At 40.8% G+C, this 26,460-nt stretch overlaps 1 protein-coding gene across 5 annotated transcripts in view; it reads right to left on the minus strand.

Annotated features, from left to right (window-relative positions):
• TEX264 (testis expressed 264, ER-phagy receptor) overlaps positions 1–26,460 on the minus strand; it is a 212,073-nt gene that overhangs the window by 20,292 nt on the left and 165,321 nt on the right. For all 5 annotated transcript variants that reach the window (XM_072989802.2, XM_072989804.2, XM_072989805.2 and 2 more), the window contains one exon: positions 25,654–25,822. In XM_072989802.2, the coding sequence (XP_072845903.2) occupies positions 25,654–25,822 (169 nt within the window). The remainder of the gene's footprint in view (positions 1–25,653; positions 25,823–26,460) is intronic.

Genomic DNA, 26,460 nt, shown 5'->3' on the forward strand with positions numbered 1-26,460 from the left:
ATCATCCACATATTACAGCTCTCATTCCCAAAGCAGAGTATGTAAGAAGAACAGCACCAATATTCCATCCACAACTGATGTTTACGCAAGTGTTGCTGTGGATGTGTGTGTGCCAGAATTGACAGTATCTACCAAATAATCTGAGATTCTTGAATAAAAATGTGTAATAAGCCTTTATTCACTGAAGGGGAAAATATGATAACATTGCAATTCAATGCTTGCAAGATCAGGGGACCTGACAAACCTACATTTTCACTGCATTAAAAATATGTTGTTCATCAGGAAATAATCTCTCCATTTCTGTCTGAATACTTAGTAGGGGGAAACTGTCTGTGAGCTGAAAAGTAAACAGGCACTGCTAGTGAATAAAGAATCAGGATTCCCCTCCTGCTGCACAACTGATGAAAAGCATATTCTTGGTTAGTAAACTGGGCAGGCAGCAACCAAAAGGTTAAGCTGGACCATACACTGGGCAAACTGAACACTAGGCAGGAAAAGTGTAGGTGGACAGAGAAGAGCGAAACAGGCAACAACATCTTTGGGCAAAATGCCCTGCATAATATGGCTGGAAATATAAAGTGAGTAGGCTGGTTCTCATTTCTTTTTATAAAACAACTTCGGAATAAATATATTCTATGATCCACAAAAGGTTTTAAAGATCCCAGGACTCAACAACATAATGTTAATGTAATGCAAGGGTGGGCAGCTTGAAGAGACCTAAGGGGTGCACACACCCATTAGTGGAGCTCAAAGTGCTGGACCTACTCTCACCTCTCATTCACCCTCCAAATATTTTTGTTTCAAAAGTGCTCTCTCTCTCTCTCTCTCTCTCTCTCTCTCTCTCTCTCTCTCTCTCCTGACCACAGGGGTGCAGGACAGCATCTCTGGGCACCTGAGAGGCTGTATATAGCCCATGGCCACAATTCATCCAGCCCTCCTGTCGTGTTACCTGAGTTCCTCCTGTTGCCCTTTGTCTAATTCCAGTCAGGTTCTGCATCTTCATTTCCTTTTGCTCAGCCGCGAAAGTGTCAAACGAGAAAAGAGAGTCACCAGCAAAGAGGAAGGCGGGTGGATGGCACATTCCAAAAACTAACAACTAATGCAAGCAAGCTATCTCCTTTTTTGTGCAGTCACAACTGAAGGGCTGGTGGCCACAGATTAGTAGGTGACTACTGATGGCATCATGGAAATAGGCGCTGAAGAAACGATTTTCCAAATGAACCATCAGCAGAGATTTTGACATTCATGGCACATAGACTGGAAATTATGGATGAGGCAGCATGTGTGGCAGATTGGCTAAGTTTAATGAGAGAGAGAGAGAAAGAGAGAGTTCATTAAAGTATGCTGAGGAGATAGCTGCTCCATGGGATGGATTAACACTTCATAGCAAGGGCTGTTTGTTGTCTAGAACAATATATTAGCCAGCAAAACAGTATTGGGAGTGACATCAGTTTACTATTATGAAGAAAGCAATTGCATTTTTTTAAAAAAAGTCAACTTTTTGAAACATTGCAATCCTATAAAACCATAGAACTGTAGAGTTGGGAATGACCTCAAAGATAATCTAATCTAAATATCTGCCAATGTAGGAATTCATAGCAGGACAACGTTTTGTGAACATCCAAAGTCTAAAGTGTACATTTCTTACTGTCTTTCACTTCTTAAAGGAAGACTAGCAACTTCCTGTCCTGAGTGATATGAAGATGGGATATATGTCCTTGAAGAAAAGATATATTAATTTGAAGAACCTCTTTAACTTCATGCATCTTGTGGAAAGATGGATTATAATTAAGGACACACTATTTAATAATTCTAGAAGCAAAAGCAGTAGCCACATAAGAGGCCATCATGAAGGCGTGCAGGCAGCTATGAAAGGTAGCTATAGGGTCAAGATGGTTTCTCATATGTTATATGAAAACTAAAAATAGCCCTGGGCCAGAAAGGGTGACTTTGCAGGAGGGTAGCTTCATCTAGAAGGAATTTGAACAACACTGTAAAAACACTTGACAAGCATTTGATAGTATTCAGAGAAAGCAGAGAGGTCAGACAAAAGGGACAGGCCATGGGAACAGAAAGCATACACCAAGGCCTGATGCTGGGGAGGATTTCACATCCATAAGAAGCAGCAAAGATGCAAAACGAAGACGACAGAGGTCAGTGCCCTCTTCAAGAGCTCTCCTAGTGCAAAGGGAATGACATCATCAACTGTGGCAGGTGGTTACTAAAGAGTTTCTTTTTTATTTCTGGGTGTGTGTATGACACACACAATGAGACTAAGTCATACATAACCTAAGATCACAAAAAGGAACTCTTTAATTAGTGGCAATTTGCTGCTGCCAGTGATGTCATTCCTGCTGCATTCAATAAAAGGATATCAGAAAGAATCTTAGCTGAGATCCTATAAATATTTCTAAGTTAAAGTATGTCCCAAGTAGCAAATAGGAGCAAGAGTCAAGAGCAAGAGTCTGCTAGCCACATGAACAATCAGGTCATTTTTTTGCCACCACTGGAGCCTCAGAGAGCCTCAATCTTTTGTAAAAGAAATTGTAGAACTGCCCTCCAAAAGCCACAATTCTTTTCTAAAACAAGCCCATATCAGTTAACATAAAATGTTTTAAAATGTTTTTAAAACATTGGATGTGACCTGTCACTTCTACTTTTGCCAGTAAGAGATGACATGATTTCTGGTGGACCCGTGTGTGGGGTGGGGGTGGTGGCTCCTGGCCCTGAAAAGCTAGTCATTCTTTTTGCTAAGGAAATGTAGCCACTACAGCCATACATTTCTAGATGCCAGCAGACTTCCAGAGAGAAGAAATCTGTACTGTTACAATTAAGCTCCATCTACAAGTAAAGGACTATTTTATGTCACGGGCAGCAAGTTATGCAAAAAAGGAAGAAAGGGAAAAGCATGTCTGAAAGTAATGGCGATGAACCACAGTTGCTGAATAGTGGCAGAATATTAAGAGAGAAATCATCCAAAGCTCTTTTTTGACAGCTGAAGTTAGCTACATCCTGGAAAGTGACTGAATACGGGGCTTAGGTCATCCATTAGCTTTCTTTAAGACGGTGAACTACTGAGGGTAGATTCATGATGTGGAGAATCTTTGACAAGCACAGTTTGTATTTTCAGTATTAACAATGAAGTAGGATGGGCTCAGTTAGTAATCTCAAACCACCATTTTCCAGATTTGCCAACAGCCTGAGAGCTGAACTCCCCTCAGGGTGGAACTGAAGTGGGTAATCTACACTGAAGATGAACACAAATTTAAAAAATGAATTGCAAAATGCACCAAAAATCACTAATTTGTTGATTCATATTTGTCCAAATTGATGCCTTCGTAATGAATATGAATAAATGAATGTTTTGCTATTTTGATTCATTGATTCCTTGGGCTATAAAATACCCCCCCAGGCACCTAGAGACACCGAAATTGCAGAGAAGCTTCCCCAATTGGTCCTCTACAATTCCTCCAAATTTGGTGAAGATTGGATTTTGGATGTTCGGGTTATATATCCACAAAGAGTCACCCCACAAGGCACCTAGAGACACCAAAATCACAGAAGCTTCCCGACTCTCCTCTACAAATCCTCCAAGTTTGGTGAAGTTTGGGTTTTCCCCAAGCCAGCTGCTAAATGGGACTTTCCTGGGGGGGGGGACCCACTTTGTGGGTTTGTAACTCGGATGCCCAAAATTCAATGTTCTCCAATCTTGGAGGGATTGTAGAGAATCAGGGAAGCTTCTCTGCAATTTTGGTGTCTAGGTGTCTAGGGGAAATTTTCCTGAGGGGCCCCTCTTTTGGGTTATATACCTTGGACATCTGAAACTCAAACTTCTCCAAACTTGCAGGACTTGTACAGGAGAGTCAGGGTAAGCTTCTCTGTAATTTCGGTGTCTCTAGGTGCCTGGGAGGCCATTTTATAGGATTGCAGAGGCAAAAAATTGTTATTCATGATTCATAAACCTTGATGAATCGTGAATCAAAATGAATTGCATTTTCCGATTTGTGCCATCTCTAATTTGCATATTAAATTTTTTTACATATTACTTTTTTACTGTTAAAAATTATGAGATTATGTACTATAAATATTGTAGCAACAGGACTTTGTTAACTGAAAATGGATTTAACTAAAAAAAGAGGATTTTAAAACTCAGAATGGCCCCTTGTGCCCTCTAGTTGCCAAAAATAATGATTTTTTCCCCTGAACATGGGGGGGGGGGCATGAGAATCTTCAGAACATGGTTAGAAGGCCTCCAGAAGACTTTCTGGCTAAAATGTTTTCCAAAGAAGCCAAAAACCAGAAACGTTTAGAGGTGCATGGAAGGCCTGTGGGATCCAGGGAGGGGCTACAAAAATGGTTCTGGGACCACATGTAGCCTTCCTGTGCTCCAGACCTTCATCTGTTTGACGCCAGAAAAACCTTCCCCTTCAAACAGAAGACATTTAATTCAAGCTCTGGAGGAAAAGTGAGAAAATGCAACGGAAGTGTATGAAGAGCAGAGGACATTGCCATATATGAACCGCTGGATAGCTCAGTGGTATAGGTATCTGGTTGCAGAGCCAGAGGTTGGGAAGTTCAACTCTTTACTGTGCTTTCTTGATAGGGGCTGGACTTGATGATCCATAGGGTCACTTCCAGCTCTGCTGATGATGTTAATTTCTGAGCTGCAGTCTACTGTATGACATACTGTTAATTGGGGGGGGGGGAATTGCCTCAAGAATCCTTCAGACTGAAATCTCCTCTGGGAAACTTTGAAAAATGGAAAAATCCTCCCATAAGAAATACTAAAAGGTACATCATACTTGCTTGATAACTGACAATACACAGTGACAAATCAGCGTCCATGTATATATTCAATTTCCTGCTCCTTTGTGAGTCAGTCAGTCACAAATGTGTGTTTTTCTCCTTGATTGTATTTTATAGACCAGAACAAGGAAATCTGGAGCCACATGTTTAAATGAAGAATAGGTTAATTTAACCCTATTCTTGCATTTTTTTTTTCCCTCTAAGCAGCAGGATGTGGAAAGAGTAGATAATGAGTCATTTTCTACCTGCAAGAGTACAAGAACTGCAGAAATGTCACTGGAGTTGATGTATCAAGGGAAACAAGTTGAAACATATCCATTAAAAAACAGTGGTGCCGGCTCAAATGCAAATCAGTGAGAGATACAAATAGCATATTCTAAGTGTAGTTGGAGACCCTCTGTAGTGCTACCGACTTAGCATCACTGAATGCATCAAGGGTACAAAATCCATGGCTCGCAAACTGCTTGTGGCTACTCCAGATGGGTCTGTAAAGCTGGTGGCAATCCATCAATTTTTCCTTACGGTCCAGCTGATTACTAAAGGGGTGGGCAGAAAACAGTAACTGGGGAATCATAGAATCACAGAGTTGGAAGAGACCACAGGGGCCATCAAGTCCAACCCCCTGCCATGCAGGAACTCCATCAAAGCACTCCCGACAGATGGCCATCCAGCCTCTGCTTAAAAACCTCCAAAGAAGGAGACTCCACCACACTCTGAGGCAGCCTATTCCACTGCCGACCAGCTCTGACTGTCAGGAAGTTCTTCCTGAGATTCAGGTGGAATCTCTTTTCCTGTAGTTTGAAACCATTGCTCCTTGTCCTAGTGTCTGGACAAGGGGGGGGGGGGCAGGAGAAGAAATCTTCTTCCAGCTCCTGTTGACCTTGTTTCCAAAGTTACTGATTTCCCACTGATGGAGAAACAGTGGTTTCAGTGAACATTGCTAGAGGAAGGAGAGGATAAACCTTCCAAAAGTGCTGTTTTCTCACTTCTAGATTTCAGTGGACAGGAAATGGAGATTTAAACTTCCTTGTCTGTGTCAGAAGAATACAGACCAACACCTGAACCATGATCTGATTCTCCTAGAGACACATCATCGGATTGTCAAGATATCATTACAGTACCAGTAGTATTAATGCTGAACTAACATATTATTTTTTAATGATTCAACAATACGAAAATGTCCCATAAACACAAAACAATACTGTATTTTCAAATGATTTGCTACATCCACTAATAGCATTAATAATGGCCACGCTATTTTTCCAAAGTAACAATAAAGTAACATAGTACAAGCTATGCCATTATTTGTAATGCAGTAATGCATTATTTTCAAGGTTTGAGCAGATTAGCTCTCTGGATGCTAGGGACAAGAGGCTTAGTGACAGTTTGATCAAGTTGATTAAGGCAACAACAGCCCTTATATTGTTATTGTTGGCTGCATTGGTGCTGACACTGCTAGCTAGGCAAAATATGAATGAATAAGCACTTTAGGTTGAATAGGAATCAGGATCATAATAGGTTGTTTGTGATGTCAGTGAGTTAGTGGGAAATGAACAGGAGTAAGCTGGTGTGAATTCAAATGGGCGGAGGCTTAGTGAAATAGATACAGTATTGTGGTGAGAGGAACTGGAAAGAGGTTGTGAAGAATAGTGTTCCAGGTGAGGACGTAGGTGGCATATTTATAGTTCTGGATCTGCTACATGTCCTCTTGTAGCAATCTCAGGATCATTTTTTAGGAAGGGGAATCCCTGTTTCATTCACCATCACAGCAGTTAGTCACCTCAGTAGTTAGACAATTCAATAACTTTCATAAGGGGCATATCTTAGAAGTGCAAAAAGATATCTGGGAGCTCAGAGAGAAAATTTCTCGGTGATGCTTCTTCAGGAAATGTCAAAATGGGGCCAAATCCACTACCAAAGGTGAAGGAAACAGAATACCAGATCCCTGAATAATGACTGGATTTTTGTTCTAGTTTGTGCAGCCAGAACTAGGCAACTGCACACAAAGACCACAAAGAAGAAACTCCATGATACAGATTTTGTTGGTTGATCAAAAGAATGATGATATCCTAGTGCTCCACGGCCTGTGAGACAAACAACACTTGTAACTGAATAATGTTGCATAGCAGGAATGTGAAACTTGCAGTTTCCCACTCTTGGAGGGAAATGCAAGCGGGGGGGGGGGGGCACATGCCATATTTTCTCATCACAGCAACATTTCTCTGTGGGAAAACTTTCCCCACAGATTTGTTAGAGAATCTCATGAGATTTCTCAGAGGTTTTGTGGGAAGCTAGGGAATCTCACTGTTGCAGAGGGACATCTTATCAGGGGGGTCTCAGCATGGCGAGATGCAAAAAATTTCAAGAACAAGAAATTTTCTGAGTACTTGTCACATCCCTATTACAAACGAAAAAGACATCATCTCAGCCTAGGGGTCTTGCTGGGCGGCTTGTAGGAACAGGAATAAAGATGATCCCCTTCAACTACCTCTGACAGAGGTAACGACACAACAATGTCCATCTACTTCAGAGGTGGGCAACCATCAGAGGTCTGGGAAAGGATGCACACACACACACACTTCCCTGGACCTAATAGGGTGGCAACCAGTCCCATGACCTCCCTGCTTCAAATTGCTTCTTATGAAATTAGGGGTTTAAAGACAAAAAGCTGCCTCTAGTGGCGAAACATATATTAAGTAAATGGTGGGGATTCTAGAAGGCCCTTTAAACATAGCAAAGCTACTTCTCATGAGCCCTAGAGAGGATACAAGTGAACTTTCTGAGACTTTTTTTTTAAACTTGGGGGTGCTGGAAGCTGCATTTGAGCCCCTGGGGATCATATGTTGGCGACCCCTACTCACCCTGGAAATAACCACTATATATACATATATTACTCTTATTTCTATAGAAAACAAACACAAACGGAAAAGAAAAATATATAACAGATAAATACACACTGGACTTGGCCTTACTTTCAGGTGCAAATATATAGACTGTTATTCAGTGTCTTCTGATATAAACTAGATACCAAAAATATTTTTATTTTGTTGCTGATACGCAGTTTAAGATTTAGCTATACTAAAGCTTGAAAAACCTGACTATAATGAAGCTCAAGGGAGCTAAGAGAGGGTAGTTTTGGCCAATACATGAGCTATCACTGGAATTCTCATGTTGCAATATGCTTGGAGAGCATGTGGCATGTAGGTCTTCTATTCTCACAGCCATAGAATGATTCTGCTTATATATTTATTATCCTAGATCTAAATCACTCAATATATTGACACCTACTTACCACCTACTCTCCAAAGTGTTCAGCTGCACATTAGGCTCCTGGTATTTATCCACTGGGTACTTCAGAGGCAGAGATGCTGCTTTATATTGCTGGCTACCAGGTAATGATGTATGTGTGTTCTCACACAAAGAACTTAAAGCTTCCAAAATTTGTTCTAGCATAAGGGAACCAAAGATACACTCAGCATGAATAAAATATTTCTTAACTCATTTTATTTGTGTACACAAAGCTGTAGCGAAACCACATATAAAAAAGGATGGAGTAAAGAAAAACAAGAGTGCCTTTAAAGTTTAAAAAAAAAGCCATGCTAAAGTTTAACTATGGTTTCAGGCTATACTATGCTATTCTGATCCAATGTTCTTAAGACAACTCCATCATTCAGAAATCCCCAGCAGTCTCATCTCTTTGTTCTGCATTGAGGATGACAGTAAATACATTCCTATTTCCTTTCAGCTAGGTGCTTTTTCACTGTTCTGTCACTTTCAATCATATTTGAATAGCCATTGTTGACAGCCTTGGCCATTCTGGCAGACACCTTCCTTTTGAAAAGAAGCTGCTCGTCACTCTGGATGCAGCTGAGGTGTGTTCTGGGCAGACAGAAAGGGCATGGATAGAAAGCTTAGTCATTCAAAGCCCAGGCACCTGGCTTCTTGTGGGAACACTATGCTCCTAGACATTGCTATGAAGCTCAGTAGATGCCCTCTAATTGTCATGCCAACGGATTTCAAAAATATCTCACTTCTATCCCATTTCCATCATCAGTGTTGTGTGTCTTTGATCCCCTATTTCTTACTATTAAGACTCAGAAGAAGCCCTATTAGCAGGCAAATAGCAGGGAAGAGCTAAAGCTGCTAAAATGGCAAGGGAACTGTCTAGACAAGGAGATAGGGAGTATTACATTAAGCTAGGAGTCAGACACCATGAGGAATTACATCAGCAACAGCTGGGAAGTAAGTGAAGGGTTTCCCCCCAATTGTTTTTGCTGTCTCATTCTTTTCTGTAGTATGAGTATTAATCTGGAGTGAAGAAGCTACTTGGATGAGCAGCAAAATGTTTCAACCTAATAAGAAAGAAATCCAGTTGCCATGACTCAACTTCCAGATAACCTCCCCTGGATGACTGAGAATCTTCACAGATATGTATAATCTGAAGTATTATTATTTTTTCCTCCAAAGTTCTTTTTCAGCAAGTCTTCAGAGACAAAAAGCCTTGGACAGCTGCCTAATTGGTAAAATACCAAGAGAAGGAGTGATAATAAAACACCTACCCTATTATTTACTATATATTTTCTCCAAAGGCAGCATAATCACCTCAATGGACACAAAAGATACTCCCCAGTTGCACCAAGTATACATGTAGAGTCAAGCAGAATCTTTTTTAATTAAAAGGAGATAGTTTCAAACTTGTTCAGTCCAACAGAAGCTAATTTTCTTGACAAGGGGGACTCTAAGGAAAACCAGCCAAACTGTGATTACTCACAACCACACAGTTGTCATAAAGTTAGTTTGTAATCATCATAATTTTATCCTGCAATTATGAACCTTTGTCAACTATTTTGGGCTGTAACACATATCACCAAGCTCTAAAAAATAAGTGGGAAGGAGAAGGGAAAGTGTCCACCAGCTAAAAGTAAAAATAAAAATCAGAGCACACCAAGCAGCACCTTCCATCTGTAAAATCATCACTCAACCTGAACAATATTGAAGTTTTTATGGAAGGCTAATATGCAGGAAGTACTTTATCCAGCAGCTCCAAGCAAAGCAAACTGCCAGTTTCACCACACTGCTTCTTTCCCATTCTGGCCCATTGTCCTGCTTAATAACTTCTCTCCAGGAGCAGACCTTTTATTTTCAGAAGATGAGGATCTCAAATTAAGCCTCCGTTGCTCTTGTAGAGAGCTATTCCTAGACTCCTTCTGCAAAGGCACTGGGAACTCTACTCACACATTATGAATTGTTTGTTCCTCTCAACCAAATTTTCCCAGACCTTCTCCCTCACCAGGGAGGCATGGATTATATATGCTTAGCCAAAAATGTCTCATTCTGAGTGACACAGACTATTTTGGCAATGGCTGTTTGCAAAAGAGCTAAGGTGCAAATAGAGCATGTGTCAAATGGAGTTGATGAACACTTGCCATAACAAAACCAGGCAACAGTCAGAGTCTCTTTTTGATCAAGCCCATCAGAAAGGCCAAAGACACAATCCTGCAGAATCAATATTTGGTATTAGGTGGCCAAGAACTGGATCTAGGTGAGCTTTACTGTCATTTTCAGTGTGGGAGATATCAAGGAATTAGGAGTGTTGTGACATCAGGGAAGGACACCTGCAAAATGGGATGAATGAATACTTATATGACTGTTCTTTCTATAAACAGCCACCCCATCTATATTGTTACTGGTCAAATATTTTAATTTTAAAGGGCAACCACATTGATAAGGGAGTCAGAACACCTTCCCTATGGGGAAAGCCTTTATCATAGGGGTGGATGGGAGAAAGAAGTGATCACAAAAGGAGGCATATTTGTTTGATAAAATCATAAATTGTCTGTGAGTATGGAGATAGTTCTTCCCCATGATAACATTAGAATGCACAGTCAATTAATAAATTGGTAAAGGTAAAGGTGCCCCTTGACATTTAGTCCACTCATGTCAGACTCTAGGGCGTGGTGCTCATCCCCATTTCCTAGCCATAGAGGCAGCGTTTTTCTGTAGACAGTTTCCGTGGTCACGTGGCCAGCGTGACTAGACACGGAACACCGTTACCTTCCCACCGAGGTGGCACCTATTTATCTACTTGCATTTACATGCTTTCAAACTGCTAGGTTGGCAGGAGCTGGGACAAGCGACAGGCGCTCACTCCATCGCGTGGATTCAATCTTACGACGGCTGGAGCACAGAGGCTTCTGCCAATAAATTGGTAGATTATAGAAATCACACTTTCACACAATAAGTAATGAATTTACAGAATTCACTAAAAGCAAAGCGTGCTGTACCTCATAGCACTTAAAGTACTCTCTGGGCAATTTACAAGTTAATTATGCAGGCTACACTTCTTCCCTGCCCGCCTAGTGAGCTGGGTACTCATTTTAAAGTGGGATTGAACCTTGGGTCGTGAGCACAGTTTTGGCTGCAGTATGTACAGTGGTTTAACCACTGCACTACTAGGCTCCTCACTCATTTCTGAAGTGGTGGTTTTCTTAGTGAGGTTTCAAAACATTTTGTGAAATTCATGGAAGATAACCCTTGAGATATACCTAATAGGCATGGCAGAAAATGGAGCCGCTATATTTAGAGGAGTTTGTAACTTAAGTATCACTTTTGGTCATCGTTTAGTCATTTAGCCGTTTCCGACTCTTCATGACCCCATGGACCAGAGCATGCCAGGCCCTCCTGTCTTTCACTGCTTCCCGGAGTTGTGTCAAATTCATTCTGGTAGCTTCGATGACACTGTACAACCACCTCGTCCTCTGTCGTCCCCTTCTCCTCTTGCCTTCACACTTTCCTAACATCAAGGTCTTTTCCAAGGAGTCTTCTCTTCTCAAGAGATAGCCAAAGTATTGGAGCCTCAGCTTCAGGATCTGTCCTTCCAGTGGTAGGACTGCAGCCAAAACTGTGCTCACGACCCAAGATTCAATCCCACTTTAAAATGAGTACCCAGCTCACTAGGCGGGCAGGGAAGAAGTGTAGCCTGCATAATTAACTTGTAAACTGCCCAGAGAGTACTTTAAGTGCTATGAGGTACAGCACCACTTTTGGTAGGGGAGGGCAACACAGGGAAAACCCCACGTTTTGGTGGTGTCTTTTTGTTTCAGATGGCTTCTGATAAGTCACTGTCATAACCAAGATGCTGGAATGTATGGGCCAGGAACTCTTCTTACAAGCATGTTAGGTACTCCTCTTGCATTTCAAATGGCATGATGGGAGCTGCCCCTGCAGATACCTCTCAGATGATCAGAGAAAATGGCCAGCTCTAATGTAGAATTCCCATTGAAGAAATCTCTTATATACATCATCCAAATGTTTTGCCACCTGACTGACCCATCAATAGTCCAGATTCTTGGCTTAAACACCACTAATCCTATCATTTGTAATTATGATCACCTCCCAGAAGACATTTACCTTCCTCACAAGCAAAAGGAAATAAGAGGTAGGAGGCTCAGGCAACAGTCTGGGAAGTTATTAACATAAGAAAACCCAATCCAACTGTCACATGCACATTGGGGAGCCTCTTAGACCAAACAAAACAATTTACTATCAGTTCCTTTCACAGGATACAGTTCACCAGCACATCAATTATTCTCCAAAGCCTTGTGAAACAGGCCAACCATTAAAATACAATATTGCCACAGACCTATGTAATCAGCAGCTTGCAGGATTGTTATGGAAACTTAGCCACAAGTCTTTCTACAATACGGTTGTATGGGTGGATGGATGGATGAAATATAGAGGAAATTACACGTTAAAATGTTAATATAAATAGATATTTTTGACTAGAAATGGGCTACTTCAATAGCATTATCATGGCCATTTGCTCAATCTTCTTTAGCAAACATGGTGGGGCATAAATTGTATGCACATAAGTGCTGCATTTGATTGAATTTCTCCACAGCACAGAAGATTTGTCTTGTATCCAAGTATCCCCATTTTGTTTGAATATTCTTTGATCTTCATACTCCACTTCAAAGTCTATTAAACGACTTCCAGATGGTCCAGCTTTGTCCTGGTGGGAGACACTCTTCAGCATCCATCCATTCGTCAAGGTGTGTTATTTTTGTTCTCCACAGGTTTAGCCCAGCCTCTACTGGTTTAGTATTTAGAGCTTGACATGTATGCAGAAAAGTTTTCCACAATTTTCACCATCAACTAGGGAGCTGGTGTCCATGAAGTGGTTGGGTTTGGTGCTGTATTACCTTACTTTGTTCCTTATTTGCTAGCAACTCTCAACATACTTTTGGACGGCACTGCATACCAATTGACCAAACAAATTTTGTTTGTCTTCCTCATGTATCTATCCCCCCTTTCCTGTCATCTCCCATTTCTGGCTGGAAATAAAAGCCAGGGATGTGACATACCGTAACTGTGACTCTAGATGTTACAAGAAGCCATGGTTTAAATAAGCCTGAGTTCATAATCAAAAAAGAAATCATGGGTTTTTGTTGCAGTTTGTGGCTCTTCAGCAAACCAGTGGTTTATTAGCAGATGCAAATTTGAATGTCAGAAGTCAAATATCATAAAACACACTACAGCTTGCAGTCATCATCATTTTCTCTATGTAAGACAAGGATGTCAAGTTGTCTGGTAACCAAGTGACATGAACCATAGGATAAATCAGAAAGTCCCAGGAATCACTTCGAGACAAAGCGAAGTGAAGCAAAACTTGTGGCATTGTCTTCACTCCTCTTCCAAGCTTTCCTGAGAGGAGCATGAAGGGAGGGCTTGCCCACTTTCAGCAGACTCCTGCTGTGGCAAAAGCACCTAATCCATAATTCTTCTCTTCAGTGTTCTGCTCTTCTTTTCCCAGCTAGGCTCTGAGCTCTATCAAATATTCATCTCCTCACTCACTAAATAATAGATCAATGTAATAACAGGCAAAGCACAGTTAATCACAGCTTTTCAAACCCCCACAAAAGCCACAAGGAGATGGGTAGGGACAGGCATAGCCTTGGGAGGGGGGCACAGACCTAATGCATCAGCAGCCTACAGTGAAAACACACAAGTGGGAAAGGAACTCCACGCCCAGCTCTATGGTCACCCCCCGCAAGAGATGCACCTGCAGTCCTTCGAAGATTGCTTGTAGTGACTAAGCCGGAGCCAACAAGCAGACTGTTCTGGCAACAGCTACCAAGCTGGACAGCGAGGTGGGAAGTTTAATCTAAAGGAAATGAGAAGGGCACAGGAAAACAAAGAGAAAAAAAATATTCACTCATGCACAGAGTGTGCCAGCCTTCTGTAACCGGGGTGTGCATGTGCAGATTTCAAACCCTATGTAATGCTTAAAACAGCCAAGTATATTGCTTAGGTTTGTTAGTCCACTACACAATGACTAAACTATCTAGCCAAGGGCAGCACACACTTTTGATACCCAGACGGTAAAGGGAAGATGATAGGAGGCATTTGCAAGAAACTGCTCATGGGTGCTGATCAGGAGGGCTGTGCTGGGACCAAGGGCAAGAGTGACAGGGCTGAGGGGCAGGGCCCTTGAAGGCCTACACCACTGTGGGAACATATTACTGCCATTCTCCCAGAAATAACTCCTCCACCTCAAATCTACAGAGTTTGGGGGGTCAGCCCTTAGCAGAGATGGGAATGGCTGCCTTCTTTGACTAATTAGTAAATACAGACAACAGACAGGCCTATGAAATTTATCTGCATCTCTAAAATGACACAACCTTATTAGGAAGAACCTTTTAAAAATTCCCTTTCATTGCTCTGAGACATAAAATTCTTCCCCTACATTCATATCAAGAGGCTACTTTTGTTTACTTCGACTTTCCACTCCTTCTCATACCAAACCACAGGAGACAGCCCTGCTGAGAGCAAGGACACATTGAATACTCTTAGGACCTATGGCTGGTACTTGAGCATTACATGACAATTAAGAGCAAAACAAAGCTAATCATGATTGACAGAAGCCCCTGAAACATTCTAGCTTCTTCTCAATCACCCTTCTCTTTCTAGTGACCTTCAACTCTAACAAGCAGTACAAGGGGTCAGTTCCCAAAAGCACAGGTGCTATCTACTTGTCCTCCGTTTTTCTCACCATATCCAGAATATTTTATATGCACACATGTACACCTCTATATGTACTGAGTACTCAGAGAAGCCGGAGCCATGCTATCACTGATATGTTAAGGGAGGCACAAACGGCCACATTCAGTTACACTCTCAGTCCTCTCACCATTAAAATCTCAGCATCAACGTTGTCAGGTGCCACCAGTAGTCTCTGCCCACAGAAGAAGTAGGAAGCACTTAAGCTATCTGAGGAATGGACAGGCAGGCAGGCAGGCAAGCGTTGGGCAACTAGACAAATGTGATATTTCTTCCAAGGTCACAAGATCATTGCCTGACTTCATAAATGCAAATTATTTATTGGCACATCTATAGGTCACAGCTTTTGAATGACATCAGCTGCATCAAAAGTCAGCAGGAAAATGGCAGCAGTTTCTGAAGAGAAATTCATAAAATAAAATCATTAATGCAGACAGACTACATTTTTTTAAAAAATATAGCTGTTTATGAAGAGCTCAGGGAATCTGAAAGGAAAGGTATTATATTAGGGCAAAATATTATTAATACTGACTACGGCTTTTGAATCAAACTAGTGTAACAAAAGCGTTCTAATATAGTAAACCCCTGTGCAAGGTCTGTTTCTAAGAATATAAGAACTGGTAAATGAAAAATTATATTCTTTTATAATGTTATGATTTCTACATTTTCAAGGATGAATCTTTTTCATCAATAAAGAGTAACATGCTGTTAGAGTCATGGTGAAATGAAGAGGTATAATCAGCAGGAGATTATGAGGAGATGAAGCATCCTGTAGTATGCACAGAAGCTGTTGTCTATATTTTCATCTGTTATGAAGAAGTGTGCAATTAAACTACAGGATATGGAGAGAATTATCAGCATTTTTCCTGATCTGTCTGAGATCAACTACCTCATGATACCAAGTCTGTCTAGAGCGTATACACCCTTGCCTAACAATAAAACATCTGTAAAACATACAGGATGAACCTTTGGCCTGTATTTACCAACACTGCAGTAATATATTACCTTCTACTTCTTAAGAGACTATGGTTCCCTGAGTCTTTTGCTGCTGAGAAATGAGGAACTGAAAAGCAAAGGATCTTCCCATTGGCAAAGCAACCATCCTTATGCTCCACATGATGAGGGGTGCATTTGTGCAAGCAGTCCATTGAAAGTAATTTAGTACAAATATCTACAGTCTTAAGAGATGTATGTATTTGGATGAGGATGGTGTTCCTCTACACAGTATTATCTAGACTGAGATGTGCACATTTTAATGCATATCTCAATGCATGGTAGCACTGGCCTTCATTACATGTTCTGTCAAGATCACCACACTGGACTATCGAACAACAGAGAAAACTTACAGCAAAACTTTTGCACACTCATCTAATGGGGAGGGGGAGATAGTCAAGTTTGATATTCTGTATAAATAAAATAGTAAATGATTAAGAATGTAAGAAATGTAACTGGAAATGTCACTATAACATGGAAGTTTGAACAGCAATGAACTTCTTCCTAGAGGTTACTTCATGGCAACCTTGAAAGTAAGTTATTATGCAGAAGTAAATGTTTAAGAAGTGATGTACTGAATGTCCATTAGAGGCCACTGCAGTGTGAACCTCTCATTCGATCCCATGTAATTTGCATGAGTAGCAAAGTCTGTCAGGTCTGCAACTGTAATAACTCCCATAGAGAATGCAGAGAGTTCGCTACCAAAGCAGATTCTGTGAGAAAACACATTGAGTCTACTAGGGTAGGAAAAAATAAAATAAAATTTATTGACCTTCCCTTTTCCCCGTAAACTTTCATTTTGGTAGCAAAGTATGAGATTTTGCATTAATCTGCTAGTGCCGTAGTGGAATCTTCAACTCAGGTGAAAATGTGTAAACAAAGATAATGATATATAAACATCCTTTGCCTATAAAAGCACGGGCATAATATAAGCAAGATGCCAGCCAGCACAGAATCAGCTAAGCCAGCTGAGCCACCACGGAGCTGAGTGAAGCCGAGCTGAAAAACCAGGGGAATGAAAAAGATGATGAAATAGCAACTACTAGAAACAGCAACACAGAGGCAACACATAGAAATCATGGATTTCCTCCATAGATTGAAATTTGTAGTGGGATGGGTAAGCTCAGAAAACGTACTATTTTTACATGAGTTTAAATACGCTAAAAAGCTGAGAAATGTATTCCTACTTCTATTGGTTTTTACTTTATTACAATATGTGCTTTTTAAAGCTATAAACTCTTGTACTTTTGGACTGCAATAAGGGCTAAGTTCTTGTCTGTTATTTTTTAGCTAAAAGCTTACAACTAAAATATATTTTTATTTAAGTATTTAGCTACAACTTAAGTTCGGTCTTCATATATTTAAAAGTATTTGTACCTACAGTTTTGCCCACAGCTATAAAAATGATATTGAGGGGTCACATGTATTTAAGTTCTCAAAAAGTTACATGTTCTCAATAATTTCTGGATTTTTATGCATAGAAGCAATGTGGATAAATAAAGCTTGTAGAATTAGACACACTGATGTTGTTTAATCTGTTTACTTCACCATGAATGGAAACAGCGATATATGCTCATCCTTTGAAAAGTTTGACAGTAACATTTCTAGTGAGCCAGGTAGGAAAAAGTATATGACTTATACCTTGATACTGAGATGAACTTTGATGTGATTGTTATTATCATCTGGTTCATGCTGGAATTAAGCCTTTCAGAGATAAATGTTTAGCTGTGAGGGACCACCACAGACTCAAATTACCAAGGGTAATTTAAAGATTTATAGTCCTTGGAGGCCTGTTTTAAGTATCATATTTTTGACCTTGACATTTCCATGTATATGCCAACATGGACATCTATCCTGTTGTGAACACTTCAGTTTTGCAAATGCTTGTAAAAACACTTGACAGTAGGACTTGTGGAGTTTTTTCAGGGGGGATGTGGCAGGATCACAAATTCACTTCCACAACACTTGCACAGCTAAATATTAATTACTCATGTAATTAAAAACAATAAAATAGATTATACCTGTACCATTCACTTCAAATATAGCCAGCCACAAAGGTGATAAAAATCAATCCAAAATGAATATAGTACGGCTAGGAACTCAAGCAAAGTATCTGAACCCTTCAGCTTCTGCTTTTGAAAAAAGTAATTTACCCACAGAATCTTTTCTGAAACAATTACAAAAACACAAATGCAAGGGTAGGCAAATAGAAACCCTGGGGGAGCACATGTCTCTCCCATGGCTGTTTATACTCTTCCTGTCCCTCATAGAGATGTGAATCCCACAGCCTCTCCAGTCTGGACTGAAACTGGGTGGGAAAGTAGAATCCTTTTTCTCTCCTTGCAGTGAGATTTCTCCATGTTACATCCCACCCAACCTTCAAGAAATTTTATGGGAAATATCATGCAATTTCTTGGACATTTTGTAGTCCCTTAAAGAAAGAAAGAAGTGCCAAACTCCACAAGATCATTACAAGGGCTTTCTGGAATGATCATTAATTTGCACAATTTTGGCCAATTTTCTACACTGAAAAGGGTGTGTGTGTGACAAGATGAATTTTTTGTTTTTGTAGAAGATGTGAAATCGCAACAATGCTGAGGAATCTTGATATATGGAACCTGAAAAACATCTGATAATGAAGAATCTTGTGAGCATTTGTCACATATCTTATTTGGTCCCCTCTTTTTCTGACAAAAAAGTTGAATTGCAGCTGTTGGAAGCTTCCAGGAGTGACAAGTTTGTTTGTTCATTCATTCCTTAGTTCCTTCCTTCCTTTAAATAAAATATTCCCAACGTATCTAGATGGTGGTTCTGTGCAACCACTGAGGGGTTGTGGGAACAAACAATAGACCACACAGTGACCATCACTTCATATACACTACCTGTTTCAGTCTGGCTGTGATCAGAATGAAAAGTCTTTAAAAGTGTGTTGCTTTACAAAGGCTGATGAAGTCTTAATAGGTAGTTGATGCTAAAACATAAAGATGGTTGGAGTGTCAGGGAAATGAAATTTTGTTTGCTTATTTTATTCATATTCATAATGCTGAAAGATATCAGAGCATCACATATGGGTGAGATTTGAAAAATGAGCTCAGTGTAATTTGGAAGTTGCAAGCTTTGATTCCATGCTGGGCCTCCTGTGAGTGGAACCAGCCTGTGTGACCTTGGGCAAGCTGCATAGTCCGAGGATGACCTCAGAAGAACATAAGATGAGCCCTGCTGGATCAGGCCAAGGGCCCATCTAGTCCAGCTTCCTGTATCTCACAGTGGCTCCACTAGATGCCTCTAGGAGCACACGGACTGTGCAGCTTGCCCAAGGTCACACAGGCTAGTTCCATTCATAGGAGGCCCAGCATGGAATCAAGCACCCAATCTCTGGCTCCATAGGCAGATGCCTAAACCACTGAGCTATCTGGCAAGCTGCTCACAATAAAGGATGGGAATTTAATAAATGGCTGCATGAAAGACTTCTAGAAACTTCATTTTTAGTTTTCTAAATGGGATTAACAACATATTGATAATGTATACATAATTCACCTATCTGCAAGTTGTGTTTTGCCCTAGAAAGGTGGCTGTAGATCATTCCTTAGATTAAGGTATATTAATAACTCTAATAAAAAATATTGAACAGGATCAATGTAGTAATGTATTACAAGCCTCCTGGCAGTGAGAAGGAATAGTTAGAGTGCAGATATTTATTTATTTATTTATTTATTTATTTATTTATTTATTTATTTATTTATTTATTTATTTATTTATTTATTTATTTATTTATTTATTTATTTATTTATTTATTTATACCCCGCCTATCTAGTCACTTAAGACCACTCTAGGCGGCTTACAACAAGCATACTACAATATAATTAAAACAATTTTAAATAAGGGGAGAAACTTTGGACAAGATGGGACAAACACTAGGAGAGATCCCAAGATTCATGTCCTGCATGTTGAGGCATGGTCATCTTCTTAGTTTTTAGAGAGCAGGGAGAGAAAAGGGCAATGCTTACTTAAGGAATTGAGATCCTGTGATAAGTGTTCAGTCGGCACACAGGATGGTTATAGACAGATGTATGTGTTGTATTTGTATACGACGGATACAAGTACGAAGCACAGCAGCACAGCTGCCACCGTGGTACAGTTCTGCCCCCAAAAACCAGTCCGGTCACTTACTGGGCTCCTTGGGGTGCACACATCTGTGAGAGGCAACATTGCACCAATCACAGACACAGTTCCACCAGCACTTCCCCGCCTTTTCCCCTCAGCTGACCACTAGTGTTGTTCTCATGTTGCTTTAATGGAAAAGCCTCTTAGAAGGGAAAGGAATTCTTCAGAGTTTTCAGTTATCAGACATTACATTCACTGCAGTATATTTTACATCCTACTGTGCAGTTACACAAAAGGGGTAATTTTAGTGAACTGTCGTAAATTAAGAAATCACCATAGACACTATCTGTTGCATACGGAGGTGTGTAGATCAGATAGTGTCTATAAAAATATGTAACTTATAGAAACTCACCTCTAAGAACTACAATTTTTGTGCAACTGAGCAACAGGATTTTGGCCAAATTTTTAATTATTATTTTTATTATTTATTTGATTTATATCCCGCCTATCTGGACTGTAAGACCACTCTACAGAGTCAGCATCTGCCCACAATGCTGGTCCCAATTGAGGCTAGGTGAGGCAGTTGCTTCAAGTGATGGAGTGTGGGCATTCACAAAGGGTTGCCCGGAAAACCATCCATACTCTGGTCTGGGACTAGAGATTGGTTATCGCTTTTATTGTATTTTCAGCCCAAAGCCTGCTAGAACCATGCATTCTAGAGACAGGCAGCTCTATATATGCAAGATAAGTGGTGGCTTCCTCCTTGGACCACATGAAAAGGTCCTGCCAGTGCTACAGCTACTTATGTCACTTTCTTTCTCCTCTCTATCCTATGGCAGAGGAGAGTGCTGAAGCTAGCTCCACTGCCGTTGTCTGCTAACAGCCAGGGTGGAGAGGCACTACACTCTACAACCTGGCATGACATGGCTGGCTAGGACTGTGCTGCCACCACTCTGAGCTATGGCCAGGGGAGGGGAGGACACTGCCCTGCGTGATAAATGGGGGTAAGACAACAAGAGGACATGGTCATGTTCTACCTACCCACATACATAAAGCACTGAATGTTGATGTTCCTTGCCTAGCTGAAAAGCAGCCAGCAAAGGTGAGTGGGATGGGGAGAAGTAAGGACTCAGCACCTAAACATATGGCAGGGGAAAAGGCTCAGCAGAAATCTAAGCCGTAGGTACCTGATAAGTCTCTGCATTATGTCTTTCTGGATCTCATTCCCCAATACTGAGAATCTCTCATTATTATAGAAATAATATATTGTGCATGCATTTTACAAAGTTTGTAGATCTTCCTAGTGATTTAGAGGAGAGCAAATTTATATGCCTTACATGTGGCATATAAATAGCAGTTGCAAGCTACATGTATTTTTGTCCCACAAGATGTGAGCATGTGGGCAGATCCTAGTAAGTAGCAGTCTGTGATAGTACAGCAAAAATAACAGGAAAGATGCAGATAGCATTGACTGCATGCTTCTACTGAGATTACAGTCAGTTCTTTTATATACAGACAAATCTCTTTTTTGCTAGTGCCAAGGGGTTAAGTATTACTACCAAGATAACATTTAAAGTATCCAGAATTCCAAATAAGGCGTATGAACAGGAGTTCTAAAGAGGTATAATACTAGAACAGCTCAAATCTGACTTATTCAAGGAACACTATAGACATAAGTGCAACCATATTGTTTGTTAGATGTTTGGCACAGCAGGAAAGGTCATGAGATAGAAAGTTCAGTGATTTAAGTGTAAATATTATGAACCACTGATAGTACGAGAGAGAAGAGAGAAATGAATTATATGAATCATCTCAACAGACAACATGCCACCCCCAAAGAGAAACATCAAGGAGAAGCAGGAAAAAGAACATAGGGAGTCGTCATACACTAGGGGAGGCCACTGGCCAATCTAGCTCAGAAAAAGTGGGCCTCTTACCACAGAGCTCTTACACACTGATATTGCGTGTCTCTGAAGTTGAGAAAATGACACAATAACCAAGCCTTGAACTATTTTGGAAATAAACAAACAGCTATTTTGATGGTTGCTGTGGGTTTTTCAGGCTCTTTGGCCGTATTCTGCAGGTTGTTCTTCCTAACATTTCGCCAGTCTCTGTTAGGAAGAACAACCTTCAGAACACAGCCAAAAATCCCAAAAAACCCACAGCAACTATCAGATCCCGGCCATGAAAGCCTTCAAGAAAACAGTTATTTTGCTGATTCAGGGAATCATATGACAGTAGTCAGAATCCTACTGGAAAATTATGCTGGTATAAGTATAATTGCATAAATCACAGGGTTAAATTGCCACTAACTAACAAGTTGCTGTTTGCATTACTGGTCATGGGCCAATCACATAATTTGTTACATCATCAGGAATAGGAATGGCAACTTGCAAATTAGTGACAATTTATCACTGTGATTTATGCAATTATACTTTATTATATAAATCACATATAACAGCAACAAAAATAACAACTATGCAATAGGATTCTGTCCAGTATATGAGGTTCCTTATTTTGGCAAACAGATGCATGGGAAGAGAATAAACTAGTGCTTATCAGCTGAAATCCCGTTTGTGTAAATTCTGCAGCTTAAAGCTGATAATGTACACAGTAATAGATGTGCATGATGATTTTTTTCATATTACTTTCATCTTTGATTCTTCTGTGTGTGTGTGTGTGGGGGGTGCTTCTTACATTTTCATAGTTTTCCTGGACCTGTTGATTCATTTTACAGGAAAGGAAAACCCTCTACTGCGCTATTCACGTCTGACACTCCAAACGCCCTAGACAACTCTTAAAAACTACTCCAAAAAGGAGAGGCGAGGTAAAAGAGAATCAGTTTACTCTAAAAGCAGCCAACCCTACATGAGAAAAAAAATTACAACAGTACTGTGACACTTAACCAGCACAACAGACCCTCTAGGCCTGGGCAGCACTCTAGAAAAAAGGTAAGGAAGGAAGCAGACTGGTAAACACTGGCTGCCTGGACACAGAGACACTCACTTACCAAAGTGTGATTGGGTTCTTTTGTAAGTGGGGGCGGGCCCGGGGTTTCGGCGGGAAGAATGGACGGAGAAGAGGTGGTGGGTACAAATAACGGTTCTTTATTACATTTAACATCAGGTATTCCCAAACCAAATGGGTCCAACAGTTCTACCTCCGGCAACAGCTTATAACTCTTTAACAGTTTCAACATTCTTATTCTCCTTTAAATTCTCCTCGCTCCATGGGTATAAGGCATAACTGGGTTCTGCGCAGGAACACTCAACACCGTGCATACTGTCCTGCAATACAGATGTTTCACGTATGTTCCCTCCAACCTGGGGAGATACGGGCTGAAACCAGAGGGGGTCTCTTTCATCCCCGAAGCTTGGGTAGGAGAGGATGCTCCCCAGTTCCATCCCACTTTTGGTTCATACTTATCTTTCTTAAGCGAGTCCGATGGGATAGGAAGCAATCCTCCTCCTGTCATCAAGTTGGGAAAATCTTTCAACCATCTTGTGAATCTATCTCTATCTTCCCCTGTCTCTACTGTCTGTACACCTCTGTCGTCTTGCTTCGTCTGAGGCTCCTCCTTCCTCTCCTCCTCTTTTATCTCATCCCACCTCAAGAGATCTAGCTCCTCCCCAAGCTGTTTCTGCCTCCCTTCTGCCAGAAATACCTCAACTGCTATATTATTTCCTATTCCCCCGTCATCGATTTTAATTAGCTCTCTGACAGCGCAGCCCTCGCTCACTTCTGCTTGTTCCTTCGTGGAGGACGGCACACTTCTCATCTCTAGCTCACACAAAGCAAACAACAATAAAACAACACCAAGTACACCAAGAGAGAAGCATCCCAAGCTGTGCCAAACCAACAGTCACCACTAGAGACAGGGGTATTTGTATACAAGTATCGCACACAGCTGGAGTTAACGAGGGTCCGCCCTCTGGGACCAGATCATCCACTCACACATCCAGCGGTGGCGGCAGCGGCCTCACTCATCCTTCCAATCGCTCCCGGAGAGCTCCGCTCTCTTCCTGCTCAGCTAGCCACTCAAGGGGAGGGAGGACTAGTCTCCATGCATGGTTGCCGAGTCACTTCACTAGCCGAGCAGGAAGAGAGCGGAGCTCCAGGAATGATTGGAAGGATAAGCGAGGCCACCACCACTGGCTGCGTGAGCGGATGGTTCAGCCCCAGGGGCGGACCCTCGTTAACTCCAGCTGCGTGGGGAATACGGGAATACTAATACACCCATCTCTACCCACACAGGCCATTAGCACAGTCAAAAAGTCCACCCCCACCCACTAACAGACCAAAACAATCTCCCTGAGCCCCAAGAAAATATGCACCTTTAATTTTATTTGATTTATTTATTTGATTTATTTATTTGATTTATACCCCGCCTATCTGGTCCGAGAGGACCACTCTAACAGAAGATAGGCACAGTACATTCAATTTGACAAATAACAATTAAAAAATAAATAAATTGAACAGAGAAAGCGCACCCCACCAGATATATAGGGGACAAACAGCAAAAGAGACCATTGATGATGGTGCGGCTAAAAAATTCTTGTAAATAAAATAAAATAAAATAAAACAGCACAGTCCCTTTCTCAAAACCCAAGAAGAGCAAGCAAACAATTATTTAGGGGGGGGGAATCAAAGGCCCTCCAAACCAAAACTACTAGAATATGGAGAATTTTTCCCCACATCACTTGATCCCTTCTGTTCTTTTGAGTCCAGCAGGCAGCGGAAAAAACAATGAAATAAAAGTGGGAGAGAATCCTTGCAAAAATCAAAAGAAAGCAGCCAAAAAATCCTTTCTTTTTTTGCCCTTTTTCCTTCAAACAACCCAAGATGGAAACATAGAGTGTCAGCAAACTAAGATGGGGAGTTCCAGGAACTCAGCATATAGTAATCCCACAAGGAATGACTGAAGCCAGGAGCACTCCACACTGCTTTCCAGGCCCTTTTACAAACTGAAAATTCTCAATTGATTCAGACTTTCTGAAACCTTCATGTGATGCCATTGTAAACATGAATCACTCATGTTTAGACAGTCTTTTTTTGGCAATCACGAGATGAACAAACTACATAAAAGAGAGCCTCCTTCATGATTTGGGCCTTTAATTAAACACAAAGAGCCCAGCCTTAGCTATTAGCTAGGGCAATGTTTTGGATATTAAACATTTCCCCTTCCTGTCCTGAGGTCCCATGAGTTCTGGGCAATCTCTTGCATCGTCAGGAACCTGATGAGAGAAGGCTCAAGTTTATGCAAATTATTTGCCCAGAATGACTTTACTGGTGGAGGCAATTGCCAAACATTGCCATTCTGTCCAAACAACTTGCATAAACAGGATTGTGGCTTCCTCTTCCAACAAGTACTGATTTATGGAGAATGTGAGCATAAAATTTAAAGAAGAAATAATGTAAGAAATCTAATCTAACATTGTAATTAAAATCAAGAAATATTATTGCTTACTGTATTAACAACTGCTGTGGTGCAGCATAAGTTTAAAACATGGGAAGAGGCTATCTGAAAGAGGTACTTTAGGTTAGATGGATGAGCGACACTGGACAGATCCTTGTGTATTTAAAACAACAACCATGTATCTTCTTAATATTTGTACCCCATTATATGAATTGAGGAGAACAGATTTCATTTGGTATTTTATAAGAGCACAATAGCTTATGATTCTTAAATACCTGTAATATCTGTCTGAGCATCTTCAATCTCTGCTGCTGCTCTGCTTTTCTTTTCCAGTTCTTTCATTTCAGGCACGTAGAAATCCCCTTGACGGGCAAGGGGGCATATAAAATAGATTTTGTCACCTTTGTAGATTTCCAGTCTGGGATGGGCACATAGTTTCCGGTCCTAAAAAAGATAATAATATAAGCATAGATGGTTCTCCCACCCCTTTCCCTTTATGTCACAGACAGTGGCTACATTTCTGAACAGTTTTTTGGGATGATTTTCTCCATCAGTGGTTTCCAGACAGTGGTGTCTCAGCATTCCAGGGAGATGTTCTCCAACTTGACATGCAAGCCAAGGCATATTTGTCCAATTCCCTGATCTTTATCATTTTCAGACACCAGAGAACCACATTTTATAAAGGCAAAGCATCTTGTGAAACAGAGAAAGAGTTTTCAGGCTTGGAGATAAAACAGATAATAAATTGCAAAAGGTTGGGAGTGCTTAGCAGATCAATGAACTGTTCCTTAGAAGCAGATCCATATTTCCATTGTGCTGAATTCTAACACCATCTGCTTTGAGCACCAATACAAAATACAGTGGGATTCATTTGAAAAAGAACCCACACACAGCAAGTGGGTCGAATAATTGAAAAGGTTATGATTTAAATCAGCTCTATATTAACATGGGAAAGATACCATTAATGCAGGAGTTTTGGTTCATCTATAATTATATTGTTTCAAGCTCAGCTGGTTTGGAGGAAGGCTAAAGCATACAGTTTCCAGTTATTCATATACAGTATTTATATATGTAGCTATGCC

Source organism: Pogona vitticeps, chromosome 2 (genome assembly GCF_051106095.1).
Source record: "Pogona vitticeps strain Pit_001003342236 chromosome 2, PviZW2.1, whole genome shotgun sequence".
Taxonomy (NCBI): Eukaryota; Metazoa; Chordata; class Lepidosauria; order Squamata; family Agamidae; genus Pogona; species Pogona vitticeps.